The sequence below is a fragment of the Meleagris gallopavo genome, chromosome 5 (genome assembly GCF_000146605.3).
Source record: "Meleagris gallopavo isolate NT-WF06-2002-E0010 breed Aviagen turkey brand Nicholas breeding stock chromosome 5, Turkey_5.1, whole genome shotgun sequence".
Taxonomy (NCBI): domain Eukaryota; kingdom Metazoa; phylum Chordata; class Aves; order Galliformes; family Phasianidae; genus Meleagris; species Meleagris gallopavo.
Window position 1 is genome coordinate 5,093,953 of NC_015015.2, and position 27,201 is coordinate 5,121,153.

General features: G+C 41.5%; 2 protein-coding genes across 3 annotated transcripts; both read right to left on the reverse strand.

Annotated features, from left to right (window-relative positions):
* Window positions 1-2,635: 2,635 nt before the first annotated feature.
* On the reverse strand, window positions 2,636-6,662 carry LOC104910954 (mitotic checkpoint serine/threonine-protein kinase BUB1 beta-like). 2 transcript variants are annotated; one of them, XM_010710838.3, is made up of 7 exons: window positions 6,552-6,662; window positions 6,305-6,456; window positions 4,783-4,842; window positions 4,371-4,515; window positions 3,354-3,550; window positions 3,076-3,254; window positions 2,636-2,985 (listed from the first exon to the last, which is right to left on the reverse strand). In XM_010710838.3, the coding sequence occupies exons 2-7, from the start codon at window positions 6,445-6,447 to the stop codon at window positions 2,651-2,653; spliced, it is 1,059 nt and encodes a 352-aa protein (XP_010709140.1). In that variant the 5' UTR covers window positions 6,448-6,456; window positions 6,552-6,662; the 3' UTR covers window positions 2,636-2,650. The 2 variants fall into 2 exon arrangements, with proteins under 2 accessions (XP_010709140.1, XP_010709141.1); XM_010710839.2 differs by having other exon boundaries at window positions 6,539-6,643.
* An 8,001-nt stretch (window positions 6,663-14,663) lies between these two features.
* Window positions 14,664-24,880, reverse strand: CDHR5 (cadherin related family member 5). The gene is made up of 14 exons (XM_010710840.3): window positions 24,707-24,880; window positions 24,303-24,481; window positions 23,407-23,457; window positions 22,959-23,051; window positions 22,747-22,845; window positions 22,073-22,183; window positions 21,560-21,736; window positions 21,215-21,305; window positions 19,910-20,007; window positions 18,936-19,142; window positions 17,617-17,733; window positions 17,259-17,331; window positions 15,760-15,914; window positions 14,664-15,215 (listed from the first exon to the last, which is right to left on the reverse strand). The coding sequence occupies exons 1-14, from the start codon at window positions 24,768-24,770 to the stop codon at window positions 14,664-14,666; spliced, it is 2,067 nt and encodes a 688-aa protein (XP_010709142.1). The 5' UTR covers window positions 24,771-24,880.
* Between the last annotated feature and the right edge of the window lie 2,321 nt (window positions 24,881-27,201).

A 27,201-nucleotide genomic window follows, 5' to 3' on the forward strand; every position in this document is an offset into this window, starting at 1 on the left:
AAAAAAAAAAAAAAAGATGCACCCCTCCTGCACATCCTTGTAAGGACCTAGGCTCTGTTATTCCGAGTGTGCCAGTCAAAAGAAGTATTCATTTGCTCCTTGTTTGTTTTCCAGAAGTGCCATTGACCTCATTTTTCAACCAAAGCTGTCTCAATCATAACATTCTCTCCCTCTGCTGCCCACTAAGAATCTCCAGATTTCTCAGTTTTCTTCTGAGACCATTCCTACACCACAGAAATCCCTTGACTACTTTTAGAGCCTGTTATTTAAAGAGAATACAGATGGCATTGAGTCTTGTAACATTCTACTCACATACATCTGCCTATCTGAAATATTCCTAGGTCCTCAGACACAGTGTTACATTGTAGGGATATTTCAAATTTGGCTTCTCTTTCCCACACAGCAGTTTACTTATTCATTCTGACTCTGTCAAAACCTCTTTCCCTTGTGCAGCTTTTAATGCCTCAAAGCAGTCACCAAAGATTATTCTTTCATTTTAATACAAGACAAAATGAACAACATTTCACTGAAGAGGATTTAAACAATCACTAAATCATAGGGGTAGAAGGGTCCCCTGGAGATCCTCCAGTCCAACTCCCTTTCTAAAGGAAGTTTCCTCCAATACATTACATAGGAAAGCATCCAGGCAGGTTTTGAGTATCTCCACAGGTGGTCTATCACACCCAAAGTAAGGATGTTTTCCTCACGTTTGCACAGAGCTTCCTATGTTCCAGTTTGTACTCACTGCCCCTTCATCTGCCACTGGGCAACACTGAGAAGAGCTTGGGCTCATCCACTTGATTCCTGTGCTTTAGATATTTATAACCATTGATAAGATCCCACAACCTCTGAGCTATACAAGTTTGCCAGTTCTCAATCTACCTCTCCACCCACTCATCTGTCCCATGCTTCTTAAGCTTACCCATGAGGATATTATGTCAAAATCCTTGCCAAAGCCAATTTACTTAATATCTGCTGCTCTCCCCTCATCAACTCAGCTGGTCACAACATCGTAGAAGGCTACCAGACTGGTCAAGCATAATTTCCCCTTGATGGATTCCATATCAAGTGTTCCTGATAACCTTCTTTTCTTCTAATTGCTTGGAGATGACAACCAGAACAAGTTGCTCCATTACCTTCCCAGGGATGGAGGTGAGGCTGACTGGTCCTGCCAGAATCCTCCTCCTTGCAATTTCTGAAGGATGAAGTGACATTGGCCACCCCCCCCCAGTCAATCTTCAGGTACCTCTCCCATTCTCCATGACCTTTCAAAGATGATAGAGAGATGCTTGGCAATCATTTCTGTACTCAGGGTCCATGGATTTGTGTGCATTGAGTTTGCCAAGACAATCTCTGACCTCCTTGACCAAGGGGAAGTCTTCCTTTCCCCAGCCTTCCTTTCTTATCTCAAGGGTCTGGGATTCCCAAGGTTAGTTATTAGCAGTAAAGACTGCAGCAAAGGTGTTCAGTAACTCCACCTTTTCAGTGTACTCCATTACCAGGGCACCCATCTCATTCAGCAGCAGATCCACATTTCCCCTAGTCTTCCTTTTGCTACCGATATACTTAAAGAAGCCTTTCTTCTTGTCCTTCACCTCCCTCACCAGATTTAATTTCAGATGAGCCTTAGCCTTCCTTCTTGCCTCCCTGCATGCCCTGACAACATTGTCTACTCAGCTAGTTCCAGCTTAGTTAAACTATTAAAGTGAGAACAGAGAAAAACTCTAAAGGCTCTAGAAGCACTTCTAGATCAGAATAAACATAAAGCAGCCTGAAACAAGGCAAATGATAAAAGAAATTTTACATTAATAACTCTTCTTCCTCATTTTTCTCAGCTAAATTAAACCCATGATTTACCATAAACTTCTCAATTCACTTAATAAAATTGCTTTTTTGCCTGACAGCAATTCTTCCTGGACTTTCCATGGATTTCACCCCTTTTGCTTCCTTCTCTAATTTTTGTTCCTAAGCTTCATTCTTAAACACTTCTGTGCTGATAAGCCTTACACACATTTTATCATCTGATAACTTCCCATTCTTCCTGCCTAATCTACAGAGAGCAGGAGCACACTTGAAGTTATCTAAAGACCTATGAAACAGAATTTGATTTAATAGGATTAATTTCTTTCAGAGAGCATGTTGGACCATCTCTCAAGAAGAATAAACACCTGTCATAGCACCTTTTTACGTCTTTTTATGCATGAGTTTAAACCATTGGAACAAACCTTCTGTCATCCCTTTTTTCATCTCCTGACAAATCTCTGTACTGTCAGGATAAATATTCAGTTGCTACAATTCAATTCCTTTAATGTTCAATCTTCCGTTTTCATCACTAGCACTCTAAAACAGACTTGCAGAGTGCTATACATGTATTATTTTCAGAAGTTAGGCAATGAGTTCTTTCTTTGATTTGTATTTGGGTTGCACTGTATGATGTCAATTTAATTCTTGCTCAGAACTTGCTCAGCTTTTCCCTTTTTCTTATAGTGCTTTCCTGCCCTTCAAAAAATTTGGCAGGCCTACTCTGGCAATGTTTCTGGTAAGCAAGTATTATAATTTGACTTAGGAAAACTTTAGTTTTCAAAACCTGTTCTAGCAAGATCAGCTTGTTAAGCTTGACTACAGGGGCCAGAGAGTCTTCAGGAAGAAATTAGAAAGTTCTACAGCTGCCTGTAGAAATAAATCCCAGTGAAGTGTGAAAGAACACAATCTTTGTCTCAGGGATTGGATAAAGACATTGGCTTACATACATCTTCCTCTTTTTGCCAGGCTCTATTTTGAGTCTCCTTACCCTCCCAGAGTTCCAAGGCCCTGCGCTTATTTCATTCTCCTTGGCCCTTGGAGCTGGCGGTTCTGTCCAATGCTGTGGAGTAAGTATGGGAATCTCAGGTCCAGAAGCTGAAGCAGAATTTTCATCAAACACAGCAAAACCCACATTATTTGAAAGCTGCTGAGGAGTCTGGAAACTTCTGTTTTGGTTTGTGGCTGTAAGGGAAAAGATTTATGCAAATTAGTCTTTAACCTATCACTTAGGTGCAAATTCCAGTAATACATTGTTTCAGCAACTGAACCTACCTTTAAGTGCATCTCCTACACGACTAATTGGAGCTCTCACTTTTTTCTTCCCCCTGCCTTTTAGATCTGCCAGTGTGCTCCTCTGAGGTTCTTCAGTTCCCAGAAGACCCGTATCTTTTTCATCAGCAGCTTCCTCAAGCCCCAGTAGTGTTTGCCGAGAAACACGGGTCTGAAACTGCCTGAGAATATCAGAGAAATCAGTAAAAATTTCACTGTACCAAGTATCCATTAAGATATGCAAAACTACTTCAAGCTCTTCTCTTCAGCTGGAAGCTTACCTGTGATGAGACTGGAGTTTATCCAAAGGCTCTGCCCTGCGATTAAGGCCTTCCTGGAAGATTGTATCTGCTTTCTTAAAACTTCCTCTAGCCTCAAGTTCTTCTGCCCATGTAATATAAAGTTGTGCCAATGTTGTACCAATTTCCTGACTATGCAGATAACTGTACAGATCCAAGGGTTCATTACAGCAATTTCCCTGAAATAACCCAAGTATGTCAAAGAGTGTCAATGTCTGCTTTCTGATACCTCTGCAACATTGCTTTTATTTCAGTACAAGACTTCCAGCAGCAGTTGTTAAGTCAAGACGTACTATTGTATCATGTCACAGTGCACAGAAAGAAAGCAAGTCACCAGGAGAAAACAACTGAGGAACACCTCTGACAACACTTGTGAATGTCAGTATTACTTACCCCTTAATTTTAGCTTACACATTCCAAGTAAGTGGTTTTTTCCAGTGATAGAAATATGTCATTTTGGCATTCCTGAAAATAGTTACTTTTCCAGAAGTACAATATATATATTAGCAGTCTAGGGACTAGCTAAAGAAGGGAGACAAGTTCCTTTAAGAAAGCAAGAACAGCAACAAGAAATATATCAATGAAGAAACAGTGCAAGACCAGAGCACACAGGATTTTCTTGAGACTTAGATGAGGATACAATACAGTTACAAGTTAAAATGACTGGAAGGGCAGATACAATACCTAAAAGATATCTTTGAATCCCAGAATATATACAGAATCAAGCTTCACTCACTCAAACCAGCTTGTTTGCAAAACAAAACAAAAAATTTTACAGAGTATGTCACCATACAAACAGAATGATCCTGAGAAACATCTGGAGATACTAATGAAAGTTTGAAATAGAATTCCAGAATAAGCATTAAGGTTCCAGAGACAACTTCTAATATTACACTAGTTGTACTTTTACTTGGTAGGTTAAAGAAAAAAGTTATGCAAATGACAAATACCAAGAAAAAAAAAAAAAACCAACACTCGAGATTTTCACAAAACACTCACAAATTTGAGCCAGAGACTTAGATAGCGAGGATCTTGGTAGTATCTCTGCTGCTTGTTGAGAGCTTTCACCGCCCTTTCCAATACTGCAGAGAGATTGCTCTCCTTTCCACCCTGGGGGAAGGTTTGCTCAGTCCACTTGATGTACCTAGGGATGGAATATGTTCATAGGAATTCTGTTTGGAGTAAGATGCATGGTTTCTATTACAGTACACAACAAGAGTAAAGTAAAACTTAGGAATAGTATTGAAACAGATACTGCAGGTTATAACATATTTTAAAACAATTTTCTCTGTTAACGAGATTATTATTAAATTACAATAACATTTTTCTAAGCTTTTACAAGGGTGTCTAACATTTCAGTGGCACAGTTCTAATCATTCCGTTATTTCTTTGAAAACAGAAGGAAGCTTACCTGTCCCAGACATCCAGTGGATCATCTCCAGAGTAAAATCTGATTTCTGATTCAAATTCTCTAGGAAAAAAAATACACATATTAACTATACGACAGGTGTGTGTAACTATGAATGCTTTCTATTCTGTAAACAAAGATCATTCATCTCACTCACATCATTTTATCAGTCCATAATAAAAAAAAGCTAAAATAGCATACATTTCTATTTGATATTTAGACAAACAGAGTCATCGAGATTGTTCAGCGCAGTACACACACATTTATGCAGTCTCCTCACAAAGTTAACTTGGATTCCTAGGATTAGAAGATGAGACTACAGAAATATAACTGAACAGGTTACAAGATACCCCCTTTAAGTTATATAATCATATATAACTGCAGAAAACTGTATGCATAATAAGTACTGTAACCAAACCCAAAGTGACTTTGCCCAATTAAGAGTCTCTGCAAGCTAGGGAGGGCATAGATCTCTATATGCTGTCACAATAGTAGGAAACATTTATCCCCTGAGAAATCATAGAATGGCTTCAGTTGGAAGGGGCCTTAAAGATCACAAAGTTTTAACCCCTCTGTTGCCAGCAGGTTTGCCAACCACTAAATCAGATCAGGTGCCCAGGGCCCCATCCAACCTAGCCTTGAACACCTCCATGGACAGGAGATGTCTCTCTGGGCAGCCTCTGCCAGCACCTCACCGCACTCTCAGTGTGAAATTTCCCTCAACGTATACCTAAATCTTCTCTCTTAGTTTAAAATCATTCCCCATTGTTCTATCATCTTCTACCCACGTGAAAAACTGGAAGGCCACAAAGAAGACTCCTCACAGCCTTCTCCAGGCTGAACAAGCCTAACTCCCTCAGCACGTGGTTTTAAAGTGAGAGAGGGGATGCTTAGATATTACGAGGAAGTTTTTCACTGAAAGGGTGGTGACACACTGAAACAGGTTGCCCAAGGAGGTTGTGCATGCCCTATCCCTGGAGGCATTCAAGGCCAGGCTGGATGCGGTTCTGGGCAGCCTGGTCTGGTGGCTGGCAACCCTGCACATAGCAGGGCTTTGAAACTAGATGATCATTGTGTTCCTTTTCAACCCAGGCCATTCTATGATTCTATCATTCATAGGAGAGGTGCTCCAGCACTCTGAGCATCTTTGTGGCCTCTGCTGGACTCATTCTATAAGGTGCACACCTTCCTTGTGCTGGGGGCCTGCTGCTTCAACTGATTATTGCACAAAGAAAGAAACAAAGAAACACTCCCTTCTTATGAGCATTAAGTATTTTTCTTATTGATCACATGTAAAAGCACAACAGAACCTCTCCAAAGTCTGATGTTTAAACCACCCATTACTAACTTAAAAACAGTCACTCATGCCGTGCAGCACCCACAGCAGTGTAGGTGCTCAGTGTAAGGAAGGCTATAAATTCAGTTCATTTCTCAAGCACCAGGAAAGTTAGTACAGGTAGACAAGGTACAGAAAAGCTGCTGAGAACGCAGGGAAATAAGGGAGAAAAGCCAAAGTAGGGCTCACTGTTTTCTGATCTGAGCAGCAGTGTGTCTGGAGGTGTCCTGCTGAGCCAGGGCCTCTTGCAGCGTGGTCATGACCCGGCCCTGCCGCAGCGGCTGCACGTTCTCCTTGCTCAGCTCCCACTCATCGTCGCCGTTCTGTGACATCTTTAAGCCCTGTTTCAAATTACAAAAAGCGATAAAACGTTAATCTGACAGGACACCTAACCTAAAATCGCACAAACCCGGCTTTCGTTACCCAATTCCCGCACCGGAGCGCCTCGGTCCCGGCTCCGAGGCGACAGCGCGAACCCGCGTCACAACGGCAGCGCCGCTGCAGCCCCGGAAAAATTCAAACCTGCAACGGCCGCCAGCCTCTCTCTCATTAGCCACCTGGCTTACCGCGCGCCGTCTGATTGGTCGACGCCCTGAGCCCGCTCTGCTGCGCCATGGGAGCTGTAGTATTCTTACTGCTCTCCCTGCTCGGCTTTGCTGTTGGGGCTTTGATAAAAGACTGGCCGTTCCTTCCGTTTTGACAGGAAACTTGAAAATAATTATATTGTTTTCTTTGATGGCTTCCTCGAGATGTACAGCTAGCCACTAGATCCGCCTTGTTGTCACAGAAAACCTCACTTTTTGGGTACCCCTGGCAATGCAATGTTTCAGCTCCCCACAGCAGTTTCAATCTGTTCTTGTGACACAAACCAAAAGGAATGAGGGCTAAATGCTTGCCTCTCTTTAAGTGAAAGCTGAGATTATAGTAAAATCCAGCAGTTTCAGGGAACAAAGTCCTGAGTGTGTTCCAAGCTTGTTCCTTTCTGTGTTTTATATCTCAAATATGAGGCAACTACAAGAATTGTTGGAAAGGACCTGTAAGGATCAAGACCCATCACCATCACCCTGACTCCATACAAGATCGCCCAATTTTACATACTTATCCTACAGTAAAGTATAAAATGCATGCATGAAGGTATCAAGCCCATCACCAAGCAAAACATGATCTCTTAAATTACATCTATTCCACTTATCACACAAGTGTTTATCAGGATTTCCACAATGGCAAGGTGAGAATCAGAAGTGGAATCTCTGCCGTCCATCACAGCAACCTCTCTGTGCCATATTTAACCTCCGTTAGGTGCTGTGTGCTATTGTGAGAGCTTTGTTAGAGTGCAACTACTTGATGCTCTTTTGTTTGAGCCTTCCAAGACTTTCATCTCAAGGGGCTTCAGGGAGAACCCATGTTAGAATAACCTGTTTTCAAATTTGAGAACAGAGTATGTTATCAAAGTTGTTTGAAGAGGGAAAGGTGAGGTTTGAAAAATCCCTTAAATCAAGATAAAATTGGTGGACCTTTCTGAAGGAATAAGAAGCTCCTTCAGAGCAAAAGAGCTGAAGATGCAACATCTCCAAGGCAAATCCTGTGAAAACAGATCTTCGGTATTTGACTGTTATCCTAGATGCAAAGAGACCAGATCATCAGATATCTTGAATACCTTCAAAACTAAACCCAGCATTGCATGTGCAATCTAATTAGCCATGTATCAAAGTTATTTTGCTTGCTTTCAGATATCCCAAAGAAAGCTTGATGAAATCTGTGATGGTATTCAGTTCTAAACAGACAAAATGGCTACTTTTTACTTGTACTTTTCTCCAGCAGAGGGTACTCAGAGCTCAGAAATGTCTCATTTCCCTGTGCCATTTTTGCAACACCTCCCTTCAGCTGTAATTTCAAACCCAGCTCTACCACTGTAACACTGAAACAGATTTTATCCCTTTGGAGATTTGTTGACAACTCTCAATACATTTTCTTACCATGCAAGCCAGGATTATACAGGAGCTAGGGAAAATTCCTTAGAATTGTTCTCTGCACAGTCATTCACTTTGGATCACAAAGTGATACTCCAGGACATTGCATCTTATAGCACAGAACATTTTCAAAGATCTTAGAAGTGGAAAAGTTTTAGAAGACAAAAAGAACTTATATGAGCTATATTCATAGAATCATAGAATGGCCTGGGTTGAAAAGGACCACAATATAGTTTCAACCCCCCTGCTATGTGCAGGCTTGCCAACCACCAGACCAGGCTGCCCAGAGCCACATCCAGCCTGGCCTTGAATGCCTCCAGGGATGGGGTAACCTTCCCTAAACCTATTCCTACCTATTTCCCTAAATTCCTACATTATATACAGTTTGTTAGTATATTTTAAATCTGAGATGTATTTAGGGAATCAAACTGTGTGAATTAATGCTTCTTTTCATAAACAAAATAATATGACAGTTTTTCACTCTTAGCTATGTGTCCCTTAGCTAATATAATTGTAAGTTTCTGATACAGCATTTTGAACATACAAGGAAAAGTCTATGGTAAGCTGATCAAAGTTTGATGTTCTTTTTTTGTTTTAGTTGTAGCTCCAGCAGGTAAGAATTGAAGATTGCTAGCTCTGTGTAACTTGTTCCAGAGTTGTTCGCATTTATCAGATTGCCTTTGCTGATTTTTGCATCACTAAAACAGATTGTAGTGTAGTCTTAACCTTTCAAAAACGTATGAATGACGTCAGAGTTTAAAGATAAGATTTTAAAGGTAATTAGAGGCTTATTTTCTATCAAAAACACTTAACATTAAACACATATGCTTCCCAGTCCTGCAAAGAAAGGATCAATATAGAAGCCAGTGCATGCCTGCCTCTGAAAAAGTCAGACTTTATAGCCACAGTGCTCCTCATAATATTTGTATTTGAGCCTATTACATCTATTAAGAGCTTACTGAAATATGTTTTTGTCACTTTGCTTTATCTAAAGGCATGTGACTGACCCAAACAACTTTATAAAAACATTTCTGTCACTTAATGTATTTTTCTTTTTCATGCAAATATTTATAGATGATTGTTTTGTCTACAATAAGGCAAAGTTAGTCAACATTCCCAGACTAAACAGACAAGAAGTCCAACCAAATTTAGTGTACTCTCAGATAGACTTTAACATAAAGAAATACATTTTCTTCTTCTTTCTGTTTATTTTTTTTCTTAGCTGTCTTTCTAAAAATAACGTGGGACAGAAGGGAGAAAAAATCCACTCTCCTTGGGTGTGTGATGGGGGAGAGAGTCAGAATGGTAATAGTGTGAGAACTCATGGGTTGAGATAAAGACAGTTCATTAATTAAAGCAAAAAAAGGAATTCATTCACTAATTTCCCATCAAATCAAAAATACTATCAGGGAAAGTCCAAGGCAAGAGATAAGATCATGAGATGTAGAGGCTTTAAAAGGCAATAACTGAGAAAGGCTGAGCTCTGCCTGCTGCTAAGTTTTATTAGTTCTCTTGACAATAACAAATAACAATAACTGCCCTAAAAAATGCTTACAAAACAAAGTTTTCTTTGAACAGGTACAACCATAACTGGACAGATAATAAGTACTGAGGCTGTATTTACTGATGTTAGAAGTAGAAAAGCATAAAGAAAATAATGATTTAACTGGACTTGTCTAATTTGTATGTTTGAAAAAATGCATCTTAGAAATATACTTGGAATTTATTAACATTCTATGTTCATATTAAACTGGTGGATGAAACTTTTCACTCCTCTCGTGTAAAATAATGGGGAAAAGTGGAGCATGTGGGATTTTTGCCTTCTTTTCCTTTATTTGTCTCATCAGAGATGGACTTGATGATCCTTGTGGGTCCTTTCCAATTCAGGATATTTTATGATTGCTAAAAAGTCTGTGATTAGAGGAAAGGCACAAGCTAGCTGCTCTGACAGAACTGTCACTCTCTGCCTATATTTTGCATTTAAAACTGGATTTTAGCATATGGAAGACCCACATCTCCTCCCCTCCCTGGTAATTGTGTTAAAGACCACTTGGTGTCATGTCATGTATATTTGGGGATAGAAAATGGATTACTACAAGGGCAGCCAGTAAGAAGGCAAAAGAAATCCAGAGAAATGGGTTTTAAGTAGCTAGGGAAGACCTGATAATAACAAACTAGGACCAGGTTCTCTTGAATTTCTTCTTACTCTTAAGGCCAGCATCCTTTCCATGAAAAAGAGACACTTCTCCACGTTGAATCCCAAAGGCTGCACACAGCTTCAACGAGCACACAGATAACCAGTGGGACTGCTCAGCCTTGGTAGGTCCATAACCAGCCACTGCAGAGGCCCACAGTGCATTTCCCTTTGGCCATAGCATCCCTCATCCCACACCCCTCAGATTCAGAAAGAAGGCCTTCAGGAGACTTCATAACTATTTACATCTCTCAGAACTTAGCATGGTACAGATGACCAGTAGAGAACTCGTCTTTGGCCAGCTTCCCAGGAGAAGTTTTTCCAGAGCAACCAAACACACAAAGAAATATGGGACTGCTTCTTAAAAGAAATCTGAAATCTCACCCAAAAGGAATGAGCAAGTGAAAAATGATTGAAAGTGTTCTGAACTTTGTATGTCAAATCAGTGCCAAAGGAAAGGACAGATTTTTTTTTTTGCTTTTTTTATTGGGAACGTATAACATGTTATCAGTGAGGCTGTGATCTTTTGCAACATAATTAAAAAGGTGAACTATGGGTCTCTGAGCCTTCACCGTTCCATGATATATGGGACTATTATCCCAAGAGAAGAATTTCAAGGGAAAGCTTCATGCTCACAATATATCTCAATTCACTGTATGACTGAAGGAATGACCAAGCACAGGTAGGAGCCAGCAGAAGCACCTTCTCTTTCAGCTTTCTAATTCAAGCTGTGCAGAATTAAAGACAGATGCCTTTGCTCTCCATGTGATGTGGCAGTATTTTAACACACGTTTTTCCTTTTGAGTTCTATTGTAATTTGTCTTAATAAAAACACTGAGCTCTGTTTTTTTCCAGAATGAACTTTTCAGGATAAAAGAATATGAACATAAGAGCTTGCATAGGGACAGATTGAGCATCTTGGGCTGCAGAGAAACAAGCTGCCTACAGGGAACATCACAGGTGAGAGGCAAAATTAAGGGATTTCAATTGTGTGCCAAGTTAGGAAAGTGAAAATACCACTGGATTGCAAAGGTGCTCAGATTCAAGCTGCATGTCAATACATATGGCCAAAAACATGAGAAGCACATCAATGGGGGAAGGCAAGGCACCAACAGATGAGAACAGATTGCAAATTGATGGGACTCATCAGTGTGCCAATGCGTATGTCCAAAAGCCAAACAGCGCAGCAGGAGAGGGCAGACAGAGTACAAATATTGTGCCAACAGAAAGGATTAGATCACGTATGGCACAGCAAAGAGGAAAAATGAAACAGCTACGCTGTGTCAGTCACCAGGAACTACATACTGCTGGAAAACATTCAGGAGGACAGTTCACAAGAAAACAGTCTCAAAATATAAAAGTGAAAGGAAAGTTATGTCTCCAGTAACCCCAAAGCCAGCAAAATGCTGAAGGAAATGAGAAGGGAAACAGTGACCGCTTGCATGGAGAGTGCTAGGAAAATACCTTGGTGTACCAGTGTGAGGACTAAGAGAGAAGAGATCCTTCCCATGGGCATGTTCAGGAAGGAAAGTTTTTTTAGGTGACCTGCTGCCTCCCATAGCACACACTCCACTGAAGATTGGTGCTAAAACTTGGGTGGAACAGGTTAATAACGATGACAGAGGCCACCAGCCCATCTCTGGTGCCCATTGCTGCTTGTCCAACCAGGCACATAGGTAGAGGAACATCTCTGCCTGCCGAGAATTTGCAATCCTGGGTTTAGCAGCTTTGAGAAAGGTACTTCTGTGCTAGTGCAGTTTAAGGGGCAGCCAATCCAGGATAGATGGCATGTGTGCCTCCATGCATCACCATTGTGGTGTTGACAGTTTGCCATGCTACAGTAGCATGCACTGGCTGCATATTTAAGTCCACCAGGGCAAGTTTGTGCCTGGCCTATGTTCCTTGCTTTTCAGTATTATACATTTGCATGTCAGCATTTCTCCCAGAAATGTTTTTCCTCATTTGTTAAAGGCAGACACAACCTGGCAATCAGCACTTCTTCCCAATGCCAGTCAGTCACTTATCAGGTTATTATGCCTTGAAATAATTCAAGGTTCCTCAATAATGCACCGAGGAAGGAACAGCCAACTCTAACCCACATAGCAGAGCTGTGAATAACAGTAGATGAGTTCTGGTAAGTACTGGTCCCAGTTGTGAGGGCAGAAGAGATGATAAACACCAAATTGCTTTTATCTGCGCTTTGCTCCCTCTCACAAGTCTCCTCTACCCTTTGCAGTCTCTTCCCATACCCACGAGTGTTAGAAAACACAGCGCTATGCCTGTTCCCTTTGCCTATCTGATAGTGTGAACTTGCTGTTTCAGGAGTGCAACAGCCACTTAGTTCAATTTTCTGCTTGCCTTCCACAGAGATCATCCTTTGTTTCATGTAGGCCAGATTATGTCAACTACTGATGTGGGACACCATCTTGTGCTATGAAAATCACGAGTCAGTGGGACACTTTGCTCCACTGTACACAACACCTTCTTAAACACCAGTTCTTGGGGCACTGCAAGCTCGTGGTTTATTTTTGGACCCTGAGACACATTAAGTGACAAAAGCAAAGGCCTGGAGGGAGTCACAGCAGAAACACTCCAGTTTCACCCACCTATTAGCAATCTTTCCATGGGTAGCAACAGCCTTGAGGACAGGCTAAGCTCTACCCTCACTCTTGTGATGGTTGGATGTGTTGGGCTAGCAATTAGCAATTACTGGGGAATTCTCACAGCCCCATGGAAACTATCTGCTGGAGATAACCTTAAGCTACCAGAGGAACTATGCTCACAAGGTAAATATAAGGCACTCTCCCCACCCTGTGTTATCAGACAAACCACAGTAGTAATTTCTGGGCAAATAACTTTATTGCAGTAAGGAGAAAGCCTTTCCATATTTCAGTCTCAGCGAAAAGTACAGTTCCTGAAGCCCACATAGCAGGGCTTCTCTCTTCAGAGAAGCCCTGGCAGAGCTGAGCACTAGCAACAGCAAGATGGGGAAATGTACAGAAAGAAAAAAAGAAAAAAAAGTGGAAACTAAGAGGATGAAAGCCTGCTGGGAACTGATTCTCTTATGTTTTGGGGTAGACAAGAATCCCAGCAGTTGTGTTTTGGTTTCCCTCTCACGAGTTTATCTGGAGTAATGACAGTGTTGTGGAGAATAGCCCATAGGTCACAGGCAGGATTATTTATTGTTGTTTCTTTCCATGTACTCAGTGGACCACCTCTGCTTTTAGGCTGCAGCTTGGCTCTAGGTAAAGCCTGAAAGATGGTATTTTACCATCAAAAGAGCTTGCTGGGCCCATTGTGAATGGAAAAAAATGGGGATGCAAAGAGGTTTTCATCTACACCAAATGAGGTGTGTGGAGGACTGATGACCTCCACTTTCAGCAGCAATGATAAAAGGAAAACCATAAGTCCTGTTGGACAGGGGAAACAATGTGCTGATTCACATCTAGCACTTTGGAATGACATCTTTTGCTGCCAGAAGTCCAGAGAGTTGGAAATACACCTGACATTCTGTAGGCAGGTTATGGTAGGAGCTCTTTGCCTTGACACATAGGATACAGCCAAGGAGGGACACACAATTAATGGTTTGTGACAAAGAATAATAACTGACAGATTCTTTCAGTAAAGAACACGTTATCAGTCCTTGGTTATCAGTAGCAGAGGAAAGAGCATCTCCCAATCATCTGAACCTTCATTTTCTGGCAGGAGGGAGACCAGTGGCACTCCTGCTGTCCCTAGTGTGTCATGCTAGCTGCTTCTGCTGGGGTGCAGAGAGCAGAGCCAAGACCTGAAGTAAGCTCCTGAATGTAGTCTTGGGAGCAACAGCAAGGTCAGAGTGATTTGCATTGGCTAACGTCTTGCAGCTAACAACAACACCTAAAGGGAACAACTGAGCAGTCAGTGCTGGCTCATTTATCCACCAAGAGGAGATGAAAGCACTGGATCATACAACCAAATTGTCTACCATGAACTGAGATAAATGCTTCAAAGTCAGTTCAGCTACATCTCCCATATACCTACCAGCTTGGAAAACCAATTCTGAAGGAGTGCTACTAAGCAAGAACCTTTTTTGTTGTTTCACCATTTCCTTGGTCCAGAGGATTTTTGTTCCTTATTTTACTTGTATGATGTAGGGGACTCTAGGACAAATAGGAAGAAGGATGGGACGTGTTTTCCCCATACAAAATCCCAAACCATATTTCAAGGTCTTACTAGAAGTTTGAATTAGTTATAATCTCTTCTGGTTTTAATCTCTGCATACAGGACAGTCAACTTTGTCCTCCTGCATTTCAGTTTTGCCCTGAGCAGAAAGGTGGGCTCTGTCTCACCCAAGCAATGGACATTTCTCCATTTTGGTGAGGGGATAGTTGCAGACCTAGTTCCATTATGCATCACTGTCATCTCTGGTAGACATGTTAACTGCAGCTTGGAATGATGAGCTGTCTGAGGCAAGGAACATTCCCGGATCTCTGTGGTGGTCATCCTTGTAATCTTCTTCCTCCTTCTCATTCTCCCGCAGATCTTGGTCACTGTCATCGTCATAATCTGCATTGTCATTAATCACTTCAACATTTTCTCCACTTGGATCCACATCGGTCTTAAACCACACAGCTTTGTATCCTGGGTCCCCCTCATTCCTGTCTGTTTTGAGGATAGATTTCACTTCCTTTTCATGCTTAGTGTCTTCTTCCACCTTTTCCTCTTCTTCTTCCTCTTCTTCTTCCACTTTCTGGTCAGAAATGATGGTGGAAGCTGGGGAAGTCTGTGGAAGTCCATGAATTTCTTGTTCGCTAGAAGGTGTCAAGAAAAGTGATGGCTGCTGTATCTTGGTTACATTGACATATTCTGTGCTTTCCTGCTTGTTGGCACTCAGATCTGGATGTTCGTCTTGCCTGTAAGCTTGATTGTCGTAGCTTCCAGGGAAATCCTTGGAGAACTACAGGAGAAGAGACACCTTGTGAGTGTAGTGAAAGGAAAAGAAATTGGCGGGGGGAGTGTGGCTGAAGTAACTTGGCTGGATTTTGCCCAGTATAAACCAGCAAGACTCTATTGGTAATTGTGGAGATATATTCACTTTCTGCACTGGGAGAAAAAAAAACTTTCATAAGGGATAATTTCCCACAATTTGGAATGCTATTACTCCTTCCTTCCAAGGCATGCTCCTTACAGCTGCAAACAAGTCAGTTTTCCTTTCAGGGGAGTTGAGATTCTTCATCCTAAGGCAGAGATCATCATCCAGTCTGACAACCTGAGTCCTGAGCATAGAAGTTATGAGGCTGCCAAGGACCTCAGGAGCCAGAGATGAATGGCTCGGGTGCAATCAATGCATAAAATCACTGAATACCCTGAGTTGGAAGGGACCCACAAGGATCATCACCTTCACGCAAATGTGTAATATTTGGAAAGCCCATCCATACTTGAAATCCTCTTCAGGTCCCTAACACTTCTAAACAGGGGTCAGGTACAAAGAAGGCACTTACTTTTTTATTAATCAGGAACTTGACTGTCTTTCCATATTGTTTATATATCATCACTCCAAGGAAGACTAAGGCAATTAATAGCAAGGCAGCTAAGATACCACCTAAGATACCCATATCCTGTGCAGTATATATTTTATCAGAGGTGGAGGTTTCAGCTACAAGAAAAAAAAAAAAAGAGAAAAAAAAACAGTGTTATGAGGTCTAGCAGTGTGAACCAACTTTTTTACCACAACACTTCCCTTTGGGGAAAGATCCAAACACTTTTTGAAGGGCAAAGAAGCATCTTGTGCAGAATGTGGCAGTGGGATATTTAATGAGATCTAAGGCCATTCAGTAGCTGTCCAAGAAGAATAGGTTTTTTGTAAGAATATTATAACTTGTGTGCAGTTATAAGAAATGGAAAAAGCACCCATTTACAAGTATACGATGTTTACCGCATGATTTAAATAAGCAAATATGTGCACAACTGTGTTAGGCAAGCAGAATTAGAACTAGGTAGATCCTGTCTGTTCCCACTTCATGCATTTCCACCAGCAAGCAAAACGAAGACACATTTGGACACGTGTCTGTGAAAATGAAAAGCTTTCTTTAATATGAAACTTCACCTTTGACACTGATGAGCGTATAAATGTAGAAACAAAATATAGAAAAAGAATAGGACTGTGCTCCTTGGAAGGAGAGTGACTGACTCTGATGTCAGTATGAACAGCCAGGTCAGGTCTGACTTCTTTGTATTTTACCGCTAGGGAGTACAGAAGTGTATCCTTCTTATGCTGAAGGCAAAGATACAAACAGCCATGAGAAAGAAAGAGATCATGTAATGAGGAAGTTTTGCTACATTTCTTCTTGCAGTTTCCTTCTTAAAGCTGATTCCTAGATCTGTCAGGCTCTTTTGGAACTGGGCAAAGTCCCTTTTCTTTCCAAGGGAAGAAAAGTAGTCACAGAGATCCTTAAGACCTTTAATTTCTCTCACAAAGCAGAATGATTCTAGCAGGAGAAATTGGTAGGAGTAGTTTATGCTGCCAGCCTCTGGTCAGCATAGGTATGTTTGTATGGAGATCATCCACATTACAGTGGATATATAGTAACTTCTTCAGGGTTAATCAGCTTTGCTTGTACTTGTCACTGGGTTTCTTTCTTTAAGATTTCCAGCTTCATTTTGTAATGTAAATTAATCTCTTTAAAGTTTAATGATTAATGAAACACAGCATTTTCCTCCTACTGGCCTGTTTATGACAATGGACTTTGAGTACTCTCTCTGCATTTGATTGCACTTCTCAGTTTATCATTAATAAGCCGTTGAGGGTTTAGGATGTCAATGAATTTTTAATTCTTAATCATGTCTCCTAGGGAGCCACAGCCCTCAGACCTGATGTGGAGCTCCTACACACTCAGCTCCTTCTTCCTTCTGTGCTGTGCCTCTGTTGAAGCTAGCTCAGCTTGGTGGGATAACTCACTCTGAGGTCAGTGAACCAGAAAACAAAAGATACCCAATCTACCTTTGGCAGCGGTGATCTCCACTGTTACTACAGTGCTCCCCTCCTGTAGACTCACTGTATCTTTTGCGACAGCCTGTGTGGGAAAAAAAAAATAGCTTGTCTCCAATGATGTCTTCCACAGGAGGATAAAAGAAAAGATTTTACAGCTAGTGCCAGAGACAGCCTATATCATGCAGAGTGCATTAACCACCACTTCATCTCCTTCCATCCCTGTATATTTGTGATACAAATGGCTGGGGCAAAGATTGGCCTTATGTTACATCCCTTGTCTAATGACATTCCACCCTTGTTATTCCTTTCTTGTTATTCTCCCTTCTTTCCACAATCCTGGCCAAGGTCATAAAGAAAGTTGCCTTACCTCCATGATTGCAGTCTCCGGTGAGTGCAGCATCACATTCGTCAGGATAAGTCCATCTTTGGTTGCGATGAAATTGGTGTTGTTCCTTATGTAGTACTCAATGTTTGGGTTGAGTTTCTGAAAAACCAGAAGAGTGAATGATGAACCTCACTGTGTTTTGTGTGCATGTTTGTAAGCCTCTGTTAGCAGGACTTGTCAAATATGCCTTAAGTATAAGCAGATATATAGAGTAGGAAATAATTCTGTCATAAGAAGGTAAGAATGTATCCTGAAAGTTTTGCGTCCAAAAAACATCCCAGGACTTAATCAGCTTGTGTTGGTGTCATTAATATTTCCACAAACAAAACACATCTGTGCAAGGGATCTTCTAATTTTCATAGAATCATAGTAGCATTAAGGTAGGAAAAGATCAAGTCCAACCACCAATGCATTGCCACTGTGCTCACTAAACCATGTCCCTCAGTGCCACACTCCACAGTTCTTTGACATCTCCAGGGACAGTGACTCTGTCACTTCCCTGAGCAACTTGTTTCAATTCTTCATCACTGTTCCTGAGAAGAATCTTTTCCTCCTATCCAGCCTGAACTACCCCTAGTGCAACTTGAGGCCACTACCTCTTTTCCTAGATGAGAAAATTGATTAGTTTTGTCTTTAATAGGGATACAAAGGGGGATGTAAATTAAGAACAATCCTTTTTCTGAGTTCTGCGCTATTATTTCCTTTGTCTCTAAAACTACCACATTTTTCTGTGTTTAACAGGGAAGAAGAGAATGATCAGTTAATCTCTTCCCCTTCCCTTTTTCTAATATTTTTTTCTAGAAATGGCTCCTTCAAAATGAGTCATTACAGGGAGAAGGTTAACTATTTCCAGCTCAGGACTGCAAGACCTTGCTAATTTAGTCTCTGCGGACTGTCTCCTCTTCCCAGACTGGTTCGCAAGTAACTACTCTTGACCTGGCTAAGAGAAGACCTCTCTGTGTAGGATCCTGCCTTTCTGATCTCTTCTCAGAAGCTCAGATTTGGACCTATTCACAGTATTGGCTAATTCTGATCTTATTAAGCATTTTGTTTTGCAGTAAATCAGCTCACCTACCTAAATCTAAGTGGGACTTGTTCTTGGAGGAAAGGAGTCCAGCAGCTTCTCCAGATTAGACCATACCACAAATGGTACTAATCTATGTAGAATTTACAGATAAATATATGGGACACTAGAGAAAAGAATGTGTTTGTCTTTCCCCACCTCCCCCTCCCCATGTTTACTTATCCTGCTTTAAGGCTGAAGCAGTGATGAAGAATTCAGTGCATTTTCTATTTCTTACATTAGGGAAATCATCATCCAGTGCTGCTATCATCAGGGGGCTTGAAGAATCACCAGCTTGGAAGACAAAGCTTCTTGGGTCCAGACCAACAGACACTGTCCCTGCATAGATTCTGGACTCGAAGTATGGTGCATGGTCACTTTTATTGATGACCTGAATTTCTACATTGGCTATGGAGTATTTCTGTTTGTTGTTGACTTGAGTGGCCTGGGGAGAAAGAGAGAGACATTCCTTTTAGTGATGAGACATAAAAAGTATAGGCTCGATACAAAACCCGTTCCAAACCATAAGCTTTCTTTCCATGATTTTCAGTGAACTTTGAGCCACAGGAGGGGAACCTTATGGCTTGTGGTCCTAGTAGTTAAGCTTGTTTCCACTGTTAGCTGTCCACACAGTCTTGGTCTAGTCCTAACATCTGGACGTGGCTCTCTGTAAGGGTCAACTCTGGACAAATTACCATGCTCCAGAGCAAAGCATTGGGATTCTAGCATCAGCAACCAAAGACTGCTCAACTTCATGAGGGATTTGGTTCAGCTCAGTCCACACCTTTCTGGGTATATATGTGCAGGAGTGCTTTTCAACTTCTTTCCTGAGGAGTTTAACCAAAGGAGGAGCTTGTTTCTAGGAGTGAATGACATTAACTGTTGTGACACAAGCTCCAGTCCTGACTACAGAAAGCTTTCTACTCATCCATGCTTTGAACTCAGCAGGATGTCCTCACTCAGTTAACTTGCTTTAATAATATAACACAATCATAAGAGAAAAGGCCTTGACTTCTGCAAAAGATTTACATGAAAACTGATATAAGATACTGATCAACTATTAGGTCTAAAGACTTTAACAAAAAAAAAAAAAAAAAGTATGTGACAAAGTTAGCTTTCATTATTAATGTGATCAATTCCTGACATGACAAGATCCCTGCTTCCTAGAAAGCCTGCTATACTGGATTTCTGCTGCAGTGTCATCAGACTTACCATCACCTGTAATAGGTATGAATTTGGAGAAGCTGCTACTCTGTTCATAGTTAGATTTCCCGTGTCTGCATCCACTGAGAATACATTATCTGCATTCCCTAAAGAAACAGAAAGACCATTCAAACATGGGATACTTTCATGAAGTGACCTGGAGCTCACGGCTCCTCTTGGTGACAGCTAAGAACTAAGCTACAAAAAGCTAAGCTAAGAGAGCAGTTGAGTGGGGTTTCACCTTGAATAACTCTAGGTATCTAGCGGGCAGGCATCTGTACTCAGCCTTGTTACCTATCTGATTTATTGTGGATATAGTCCTCGTTATGAGATGCATTCTTCTCTGTAAACACTTATTTTTCTTTGCTGAGTACAAAAGGAGCCTAGACACAGAAGCCTTCTTGCCCTGATAAAGAGGTAGAAATCAGCCTCATCTATCACTGCTCTCTGTCTGAATCATAAAACCTCTGTGCTGGATGTACATTAAGATATAAGTATCATTTTTGCTTGTCTTCCCTACTCTTAGATGCGATAGGCTGTATTTAGACAAGAACTCCCTTATTGGATTCCTACTGACTGTGGGGAGCTGAGGCCACACTACATCCAAAATGGAATCTGAGGTTCAATGATGTTTTCATTATCAGAAAGATAGTCACAGATGTGGGACCATGTGGAATAAATAAAAGTGAACACTCTACCTGACCTGTATGATCTGCCTTTGCCTTGGTGGTTAATTTAGAAGCCACTGTCACACACACACAGAAAGAAAAAAAATAGTCTTTTGAATATAATAGATGGCCAAGTGGCCCAGCCAATGGTTGGGCAATCATCTCACTATATTCAAGTAACCTTTTCAAAATCAAGGATAAAACAAGGCAGATTAGACTGTGGTAATGAACAGAGAAATAAAAGCATGAAATGATGAATGAAAATTATGCTGAGGATGTGGGAGTTTTTAGGTTCAGCTCAAAGACTGCATGAGAGTGGTGTGACCAGACTGGCAAAGTCAGGTCTAAAAGCTTAAAAATGAAACATGGCTCAGTACCCAAGAGTGAAAGGAAGTCCTTCTGAAACAGATTTCGTGGAGCTTGTTTTATGGGCCTGCAGTTCTCTTCATCTTCCTCTCTGTATAGTCTATTTCTTCTACTTAATCCACAATGTTCTGTGCATCTAATTATTTTTCTGTGGCAGAAATAGAGGGGTAAATCTCCAGGCCCTTAACTCTCATGTGCTGCCAAGGTTATGTCCTCTTGGCAACTGATGTAGGAGATATAGGAGTAATGCAGTTTGGAGAAGGTAACAAATTCCACTCACCACCAACAATACTGTACACAATTTTTTCATTTAAAATGTAGTCAGGATCGATAGCATAGATGGGTCCTGGCTCCAAGGTGAGTGGTTCAGTCTGCAATGGAAAGGCAAAGTATTACATAATATGCCACAACACCAAACGCTATCCAGTGCTCTTCCATCCCAGCATGGCTCTGCTGGTTTTACCAAAGCAGAGCCAGATTAATTGCTGGAGAGGGAGGGAAGAAGGGAGAACTTTCACTTTCCAGGGTGATGAAGACTGCATTTATGCCTGGAGACCAGCACAAGCTCATGACAATGTCTAGGTGATAATAGCATGAGGGATACCATTTTATCATGCCTTCTTACCGACATCTCGGACATATTTACTCTCCCAGTATAGGTGCTGCTGATGCAAATGCTTCTGTCCGTGTCAATGAAAGTGCAGGGTAGGAACCAGGGAGGTCTGGTGTCAGCTTGCTCAATAATTATGTTTACTGTTGCGGTAGCTGTATGAATGATTACGTTCATGCCCTCAGTATTGTCCTGTACCCAAAAGCAAATCATATTTGTAAGATGCAGGTTTTACTGCCAGAAGATCCCACCTGAAAAACCAGTGGCCCAAAGTCCCTTAGCTGTTCTAACTCCATTCTGTATGAGGTGTATGAACTCATGAAATTAGCTCCAACAGTGAATCATCTGCTGACATTCTGCTGATAAAGGTGGGCTGAATGCAGGTCTGGTTGTGCCCCTGCAATCACTATGTGATTATGGAGGCGGAAGGCTGCTCCAAACCCACTGCCTTCACTATCCACCCTCTCTCCTGCCATCCAAGAGACCTCTCATTCAGACTTACCCTCTAGTTGCTCCAAAATAACTTACCATTGCATACAAGAGCAATGTTGTGAAGTTAAATTTGTCATAATTCAACGCTTTTAGTAAATAGATTTCAGGGTTATTGACTCCTTTTATGGCAAAATAATCGCTGGTGTTCTGTGGGGGGAAGAAATGGAAAAGCTCTACTAGCAATCATAATCAAAGATAGGTTAAAAATGCTGCCTCTGGATTTACACCAAGAAGAAAATGAAGTCTGCCTTTGTCTTTGATAAAAACTTCTGAAATCTTGGGCAGATCATGCTATCTCCACTTCGCATTGACTCTGTAGACAAACAGGATAACAACAAGAATTTTCTCTCTCTGACTCCGTGCTTTTCTGAGCTCTGTGAAGTTCAAAGGTCTCTCCTGATCTGTTTACAGACCATCCCATCGTGACTTCCCTGAATCCTATGACTCAAAATATCCTAGATGAAAGTTTGAGCTGTACTGTGTGATAAAACCATAAACAAGAAAATTTCAATATCATCAATATCAATTGCAATGTTCTGCTAACCAGACCAACACTTGGTTCTTGCAGAAGGCAAACCTCTCTGAGAAGATGTTGGAGAGCCAGATGCCATACAGCAATCCTCTAGTCTCAGAGCTGGGGCTCATCTGAATCAAACACGAGGACTTTTTCAGAGCTACACTTTTTTCCCCCAAAGAAGAAAGATGCTTACCTGCACTGTCGAATCGAGTTTATAGTAGATTATGTCCAAGTCAGCATCACTAGCACTTACATCTTCACGGGCTACAATGGTTGCATTCACTTTTGTGTCCTGAAACAAAGTTGTTGTGGTTATTCTCTCTGTGAAACTGGCTGAAGACATCTCCCTGGTAGAAATCCCTTAGTCCCACAGCACTTGGTAACACACTTCTGTGAAATCCTTACCTCAGCTATAACTCTGGTGAGGCTGGTTTCCTTAAACACTGGGCTGTTATCATTCAGATTGATAATGGTCACAATAATTGGCAAGCTGTAACTCTGCAGATGGAGTAAAACGAGAGAATCAAAGAGAAAAAAGAAACTTAGGGGTTGCTAACAGATTACCAAGTGGTAGAGGGGATGGTGTAAGGAGCACATTTGGGTGGGTGCAGGATGGGTCTGTGTTCAAGGAACATTTGGACATTGTGTTGAGGGCTGGATGATCTTGTAGGCCTTTTCCAACCTTGGTGATTCTACGATTCTACGATTTACAGACAACCCACTATGTGGGGGTTTGCAATTTGTTCCCACTCCTGCCATTCACAGAGCCACTAGGATGAGACATGGATGGGACTAGGATGCACATGCTTCCCTGCGCTGCCTTATAGAACTGAGTGTTTGGAAGAGCACTCACCTCCACAGCACTTTTCTCACAAGTCAGGGTCACTAACAGCACAGTGTCAGTCTGCATGCAAAAACAAAAACCCACCCATTTTAGAAATATACCAACTCTTTCTGAATCAGAAATGCTGCTGGGCTTTATCTTGTTTTCAGACATATCTAACCCTTCCCTTCTTTCTTTTACAGCCGTTCATCAACACTGGGCTCTTTTTTATACTGGAGTCAAAGCTGACTGATCAAGAGCTTCTTTGTGATCCCTGTAACATGGCAGAAGAGCTAATTAACTATTTTCTCCTACTTTAGGTAAGTTCAAACAGAGATTTCTTTTTAAATTGAATGAAACAGAAATGTGCCATGCAGCAAGTACAGCATCGCCTGCAGGGTGTTACCTTTGCCTGCTATTCTTTACTCAAATGTGGGTTTTTATCTGTTGGAAAGGCATCTTAAGGACACTTGTGGCTGCATACAGAACTCTGCAGGGAAGTAGAATAGTTTAGCAGCATCCTAACTAAACACACTGATCTTTTACACTGCCTTTATGCACAACATCACCTCACTGCTCAGAACTATATTTCAAGACAGGCAACCAGGGATCCCTTCACATGAGTCCTGGGGAGCTCTGAACACTGCTGTTGTCACCCTTCTGGTTTAAAACCTTCTGCTTGCTTTTATTCTTACAGATTTACTGAAAGAAATTTGCAACAAGCGTATCATGCAATCACCCCTCATCCACATCCTCTGCCTGTTTAAGGGCTGATCTTTCATCTGAAATAGGCTTATTTTTCAAAGGTATTACCTTTATACTTTAGACTTGGGCTACCAAGTCTAAAGACCGAGATCTCAGGCTGAAACCCACTGCATCCCAGCATTACCCACCTGATCCCTACAGTCTGCTTCCTGAAGGCTTACCTCATAATCCACGCTTCTGTTTAGTTGCAGCTCGGACCCCTGGATGGTAAAATAATTGCCATCTGGAGAGCTAGGATCAATAATTACAGTGAAACCAGGTTCCACAGAGATAGTGGTCACAACATATCCAGGATTGTTATTTTCAGGAACACTTGGATTGCTATTGGAGACAGAACATCCTGGGGAAAAAAAAAACAACACACAAGTGAATTACAAAATTGCCTGGAATTCATGTTGTGTTAGAATTAGATAAGAACTGAGATCCCTCTGGTTACCTTTGGAGAGAAAGTCCTTGAACAAAGTTGTCCTGGAGTAAGACTCTAAAAATCATTTGCTGGCTGCAATGGAGCAGCCTGGTGCCATGGGGATTATTCTTCTGTGGTCACAGACCTCCAACAACTTACCTTGTGCTGTTACGGAGAGCGGCAGAAAGAGCACAGAGGCCAAGAGCCAGTGAGAAACACCCATGATGAGCTGCAATGTCGAAGAAATCCCTGTTTCTAATCAAGCTGATCCTCTTCTCTCTCTTTTTCGCAGCACTTTCCGCATTTACTGCTTCAGGAAGGCAGAAAAACATTGGCTGACAGAGAGCGTTGCTGTACTTCAACCTTTGCCTCATCATCTCATTGGATGACTTTTAAGACATTTGCTGGCCACGGAACATGATAACACATGAATTCTGGTTTCTAGTTTGTTTCTGGGGTTTTCTCTCTTCAAATCTGTTTAGCAACGAGGGAATATTCGGAACACTTTTACAGGATGGGTTTTCCTGCTTGTTCTCTGTCTTGGTTCAGTTGTATCCACAAGGCTTAATCTCTTCCTCTCTCAGAACTACAAGCTGAAATGTTTGAGGATATTTAGCCTTGGGGAGATTGTCCTGTCCATTTCTCCTTTTCAAGCACTGTGTCAAGACCTGGTGGGACACAGGTGAATGCTCCTTAACAAGAATTTTGCCCAGTACTGCAGTAAATCCTTTTAGAGGATGGTTGGAGAAGACAAGTCTGGAGTGATTTAAGTAAATAAGTGCCTAGAAGGCCTCCCATCACTTGCTCAGAGTCTGATTTTGTTGTGAAGGCAAAAAGGAGGTTGGAAGATAAACATGGTGCCATGCAGAGGACACCAGGCTCTGGTTTACTGCCTTGTTGCACCATCATTTACGTAAGCTGGACTTTGGCCAAACTGTTTAACCTTTTTAACTTTAATTTTCCTATATCTAAATGGAGAGAAATAACCACCATCTTTCTGTTTTAAGTAATTGCACGGAGCATGGCCAGATAGTGTTATGGGGAAGGGAGGCTTTGTTGCCACGTAAATGACATTACTGTGCTTTGATCTCTCTCTTCTAGGCAAAGTCTCATTTCTTTAAAATAAGTCTTTTCTCAGAGGAAGATGACTTAATGCCAGTCTGGTTTATCTACAGAGCTGTTTCTTTCCTAATTGTTTTGGATATGTTCCCAGCTGCTGGCATGCGCGTTGTCAGTGCTTCCTCCTGTGATGACGTGCACTGCAGCCTTGCAGGAGGAATGGCTTTCCACATACCTGGAGTTTACCATTTTCTGAGAAAGAATCTGAGAGAGTAGAGGTCCTGGTGTTCATCAGATAGAAAGTGGGAAATGGTTTGCTGGATACTGTGTGTATCCAGTATTAAAAGCATCTACTGACAGAAGATCTCAGACAGAAGACATTCAGGGCAAAGGTAGGGCAAAATGAGGTATATTAATTCATTTCTGAAAAACTTCATGGTTTAAGTGAAGTAAAAGCCATTTTGGCTGCTCTTTTGTTTCAATGGCAAAGAAAGCTAGTCCATGTGTAGGTCCTAAGCTGAGATAATCAGCCATGTTTCTGAGACAATCTTGTTTCTCTCAGTCACCCTAGGACACTCAGACACTCAGAGGTGAGCAGAGGTGAGTGGATCCAAAAACAGTGATCAGACCCAGACGCAGCTCTGTGATTGCCCAGCAGTTCAGCAGGGACAAGACAGGTCCCCTTCCACCAGTGGCCAGCAGCAACTTTTTAAATGGATGCTCCCCGGAATTTCCATCTAAGCTCCAACAGTTTACACCTCAGCAGTTTCCTGAAGCCTCAGTAGTGTGCTATTATACGCTCTTGTCCTGCCTCTTTCTGAGTCTTCCAAGCCTAACACCATGTGGCAAGGCATTTGGCCACTTGTTATATGGACAAAAAAACATGAGACATGTTAATCTTTAAATGATGGGAACAAATTTCTTCCAGCAGAGCTTTGACTTCAGTGGCTTTGAGAAGGCTGGGCAGTAAATACGAGGGGAGAATGGAGCAAAAATCATCTGTGTGTATCTCTATTGTGTAGCTCTCATTACATTTCTTTCTAATAACATCTAGCACCTGGATAAGGTTTTTGCTAAATGGAGCCAGCTGTGTTGCTGGCTTCTTTGTACAGCCGAGCTGTGGACAGTGCTGAGACTCAGCCTGAGCAGATGTGGCCAGAGCCGTTAGCCATTCCCTGTGTGCCTCTGTATATAGACAGGGGAAGCATGACTAAGCACTTCTTGCCCTTACCTTGCATTTCTAATGGCCCAATACCTAGTAAAGGTACCACCTTCACCATGTTTCCCAAATTATAGCCAAAGCATAGCTAACATATCTTTGTTGGACTTTGGAAGTAGACGGTCATATGCTAACGCAGTAGAAGTGATGTGCTTTGCACAAGCTCCACCTACTGACACCAGTTCACACCAACATGCATTTTAATCTTGATTATCTAAGAGGTTTTATTATTGTTGGTTGTCTTTTTTTTTTTTTTTTTTTTGGTCGTGTCTTTCCTTAGAATTTTTATTTTATTTTGTCTGTATCTTCCTAAGAAGGTTTTTCCTAAAGACAAATACCACTAGTGACTGCAACGGTCACAGGGGAGTAGGTGTTT

Coding starts and splice junctions, on each gene's coding strand:
- CDHR5 (XM_010710840.3), bottom strand. CDS start 24,770: ATGGGTGTTTCTCACTGGCTCTTGGCCTCTGTGCTCTTTCTGCCGCTC. Junction 23,458..24,302: donor ACAGAAGCGTGGATTATGAG/GTAAGCCTTCAG, acceptor TTTTGCATGCAG/ACTGACACTGTGCTGTTAGT. Junction 15,216..15,759: donor AGTTCCTGATTAATAAAAAA/GTAAGTGCCTTC, acceptor CTTCTCCTGTAG/TTCTCCAAGGATTTCCCTGG.
- LOC104910954 (XM_010710838.3), bottom strand. CDS start 6,447: ATGTCACAGAACGGCGACGATGAGTGGGAGCTGAGCAAGGAGAACGTG. Junction 4,516..4,782: donor CCACTGGATGTCTGGGACAG/GTAAGCTTCCTT, acceptor TTCCATCCCTAG/GTACATCAAGTGGACTGAGC. Junction 3,551..4,370: donor TAAGTCTCTGGCTCAAATTT/GTGAGTGTTTTG, acceptor GGGTTATTTCAG/GGAAATTGCTGTAATGAACC.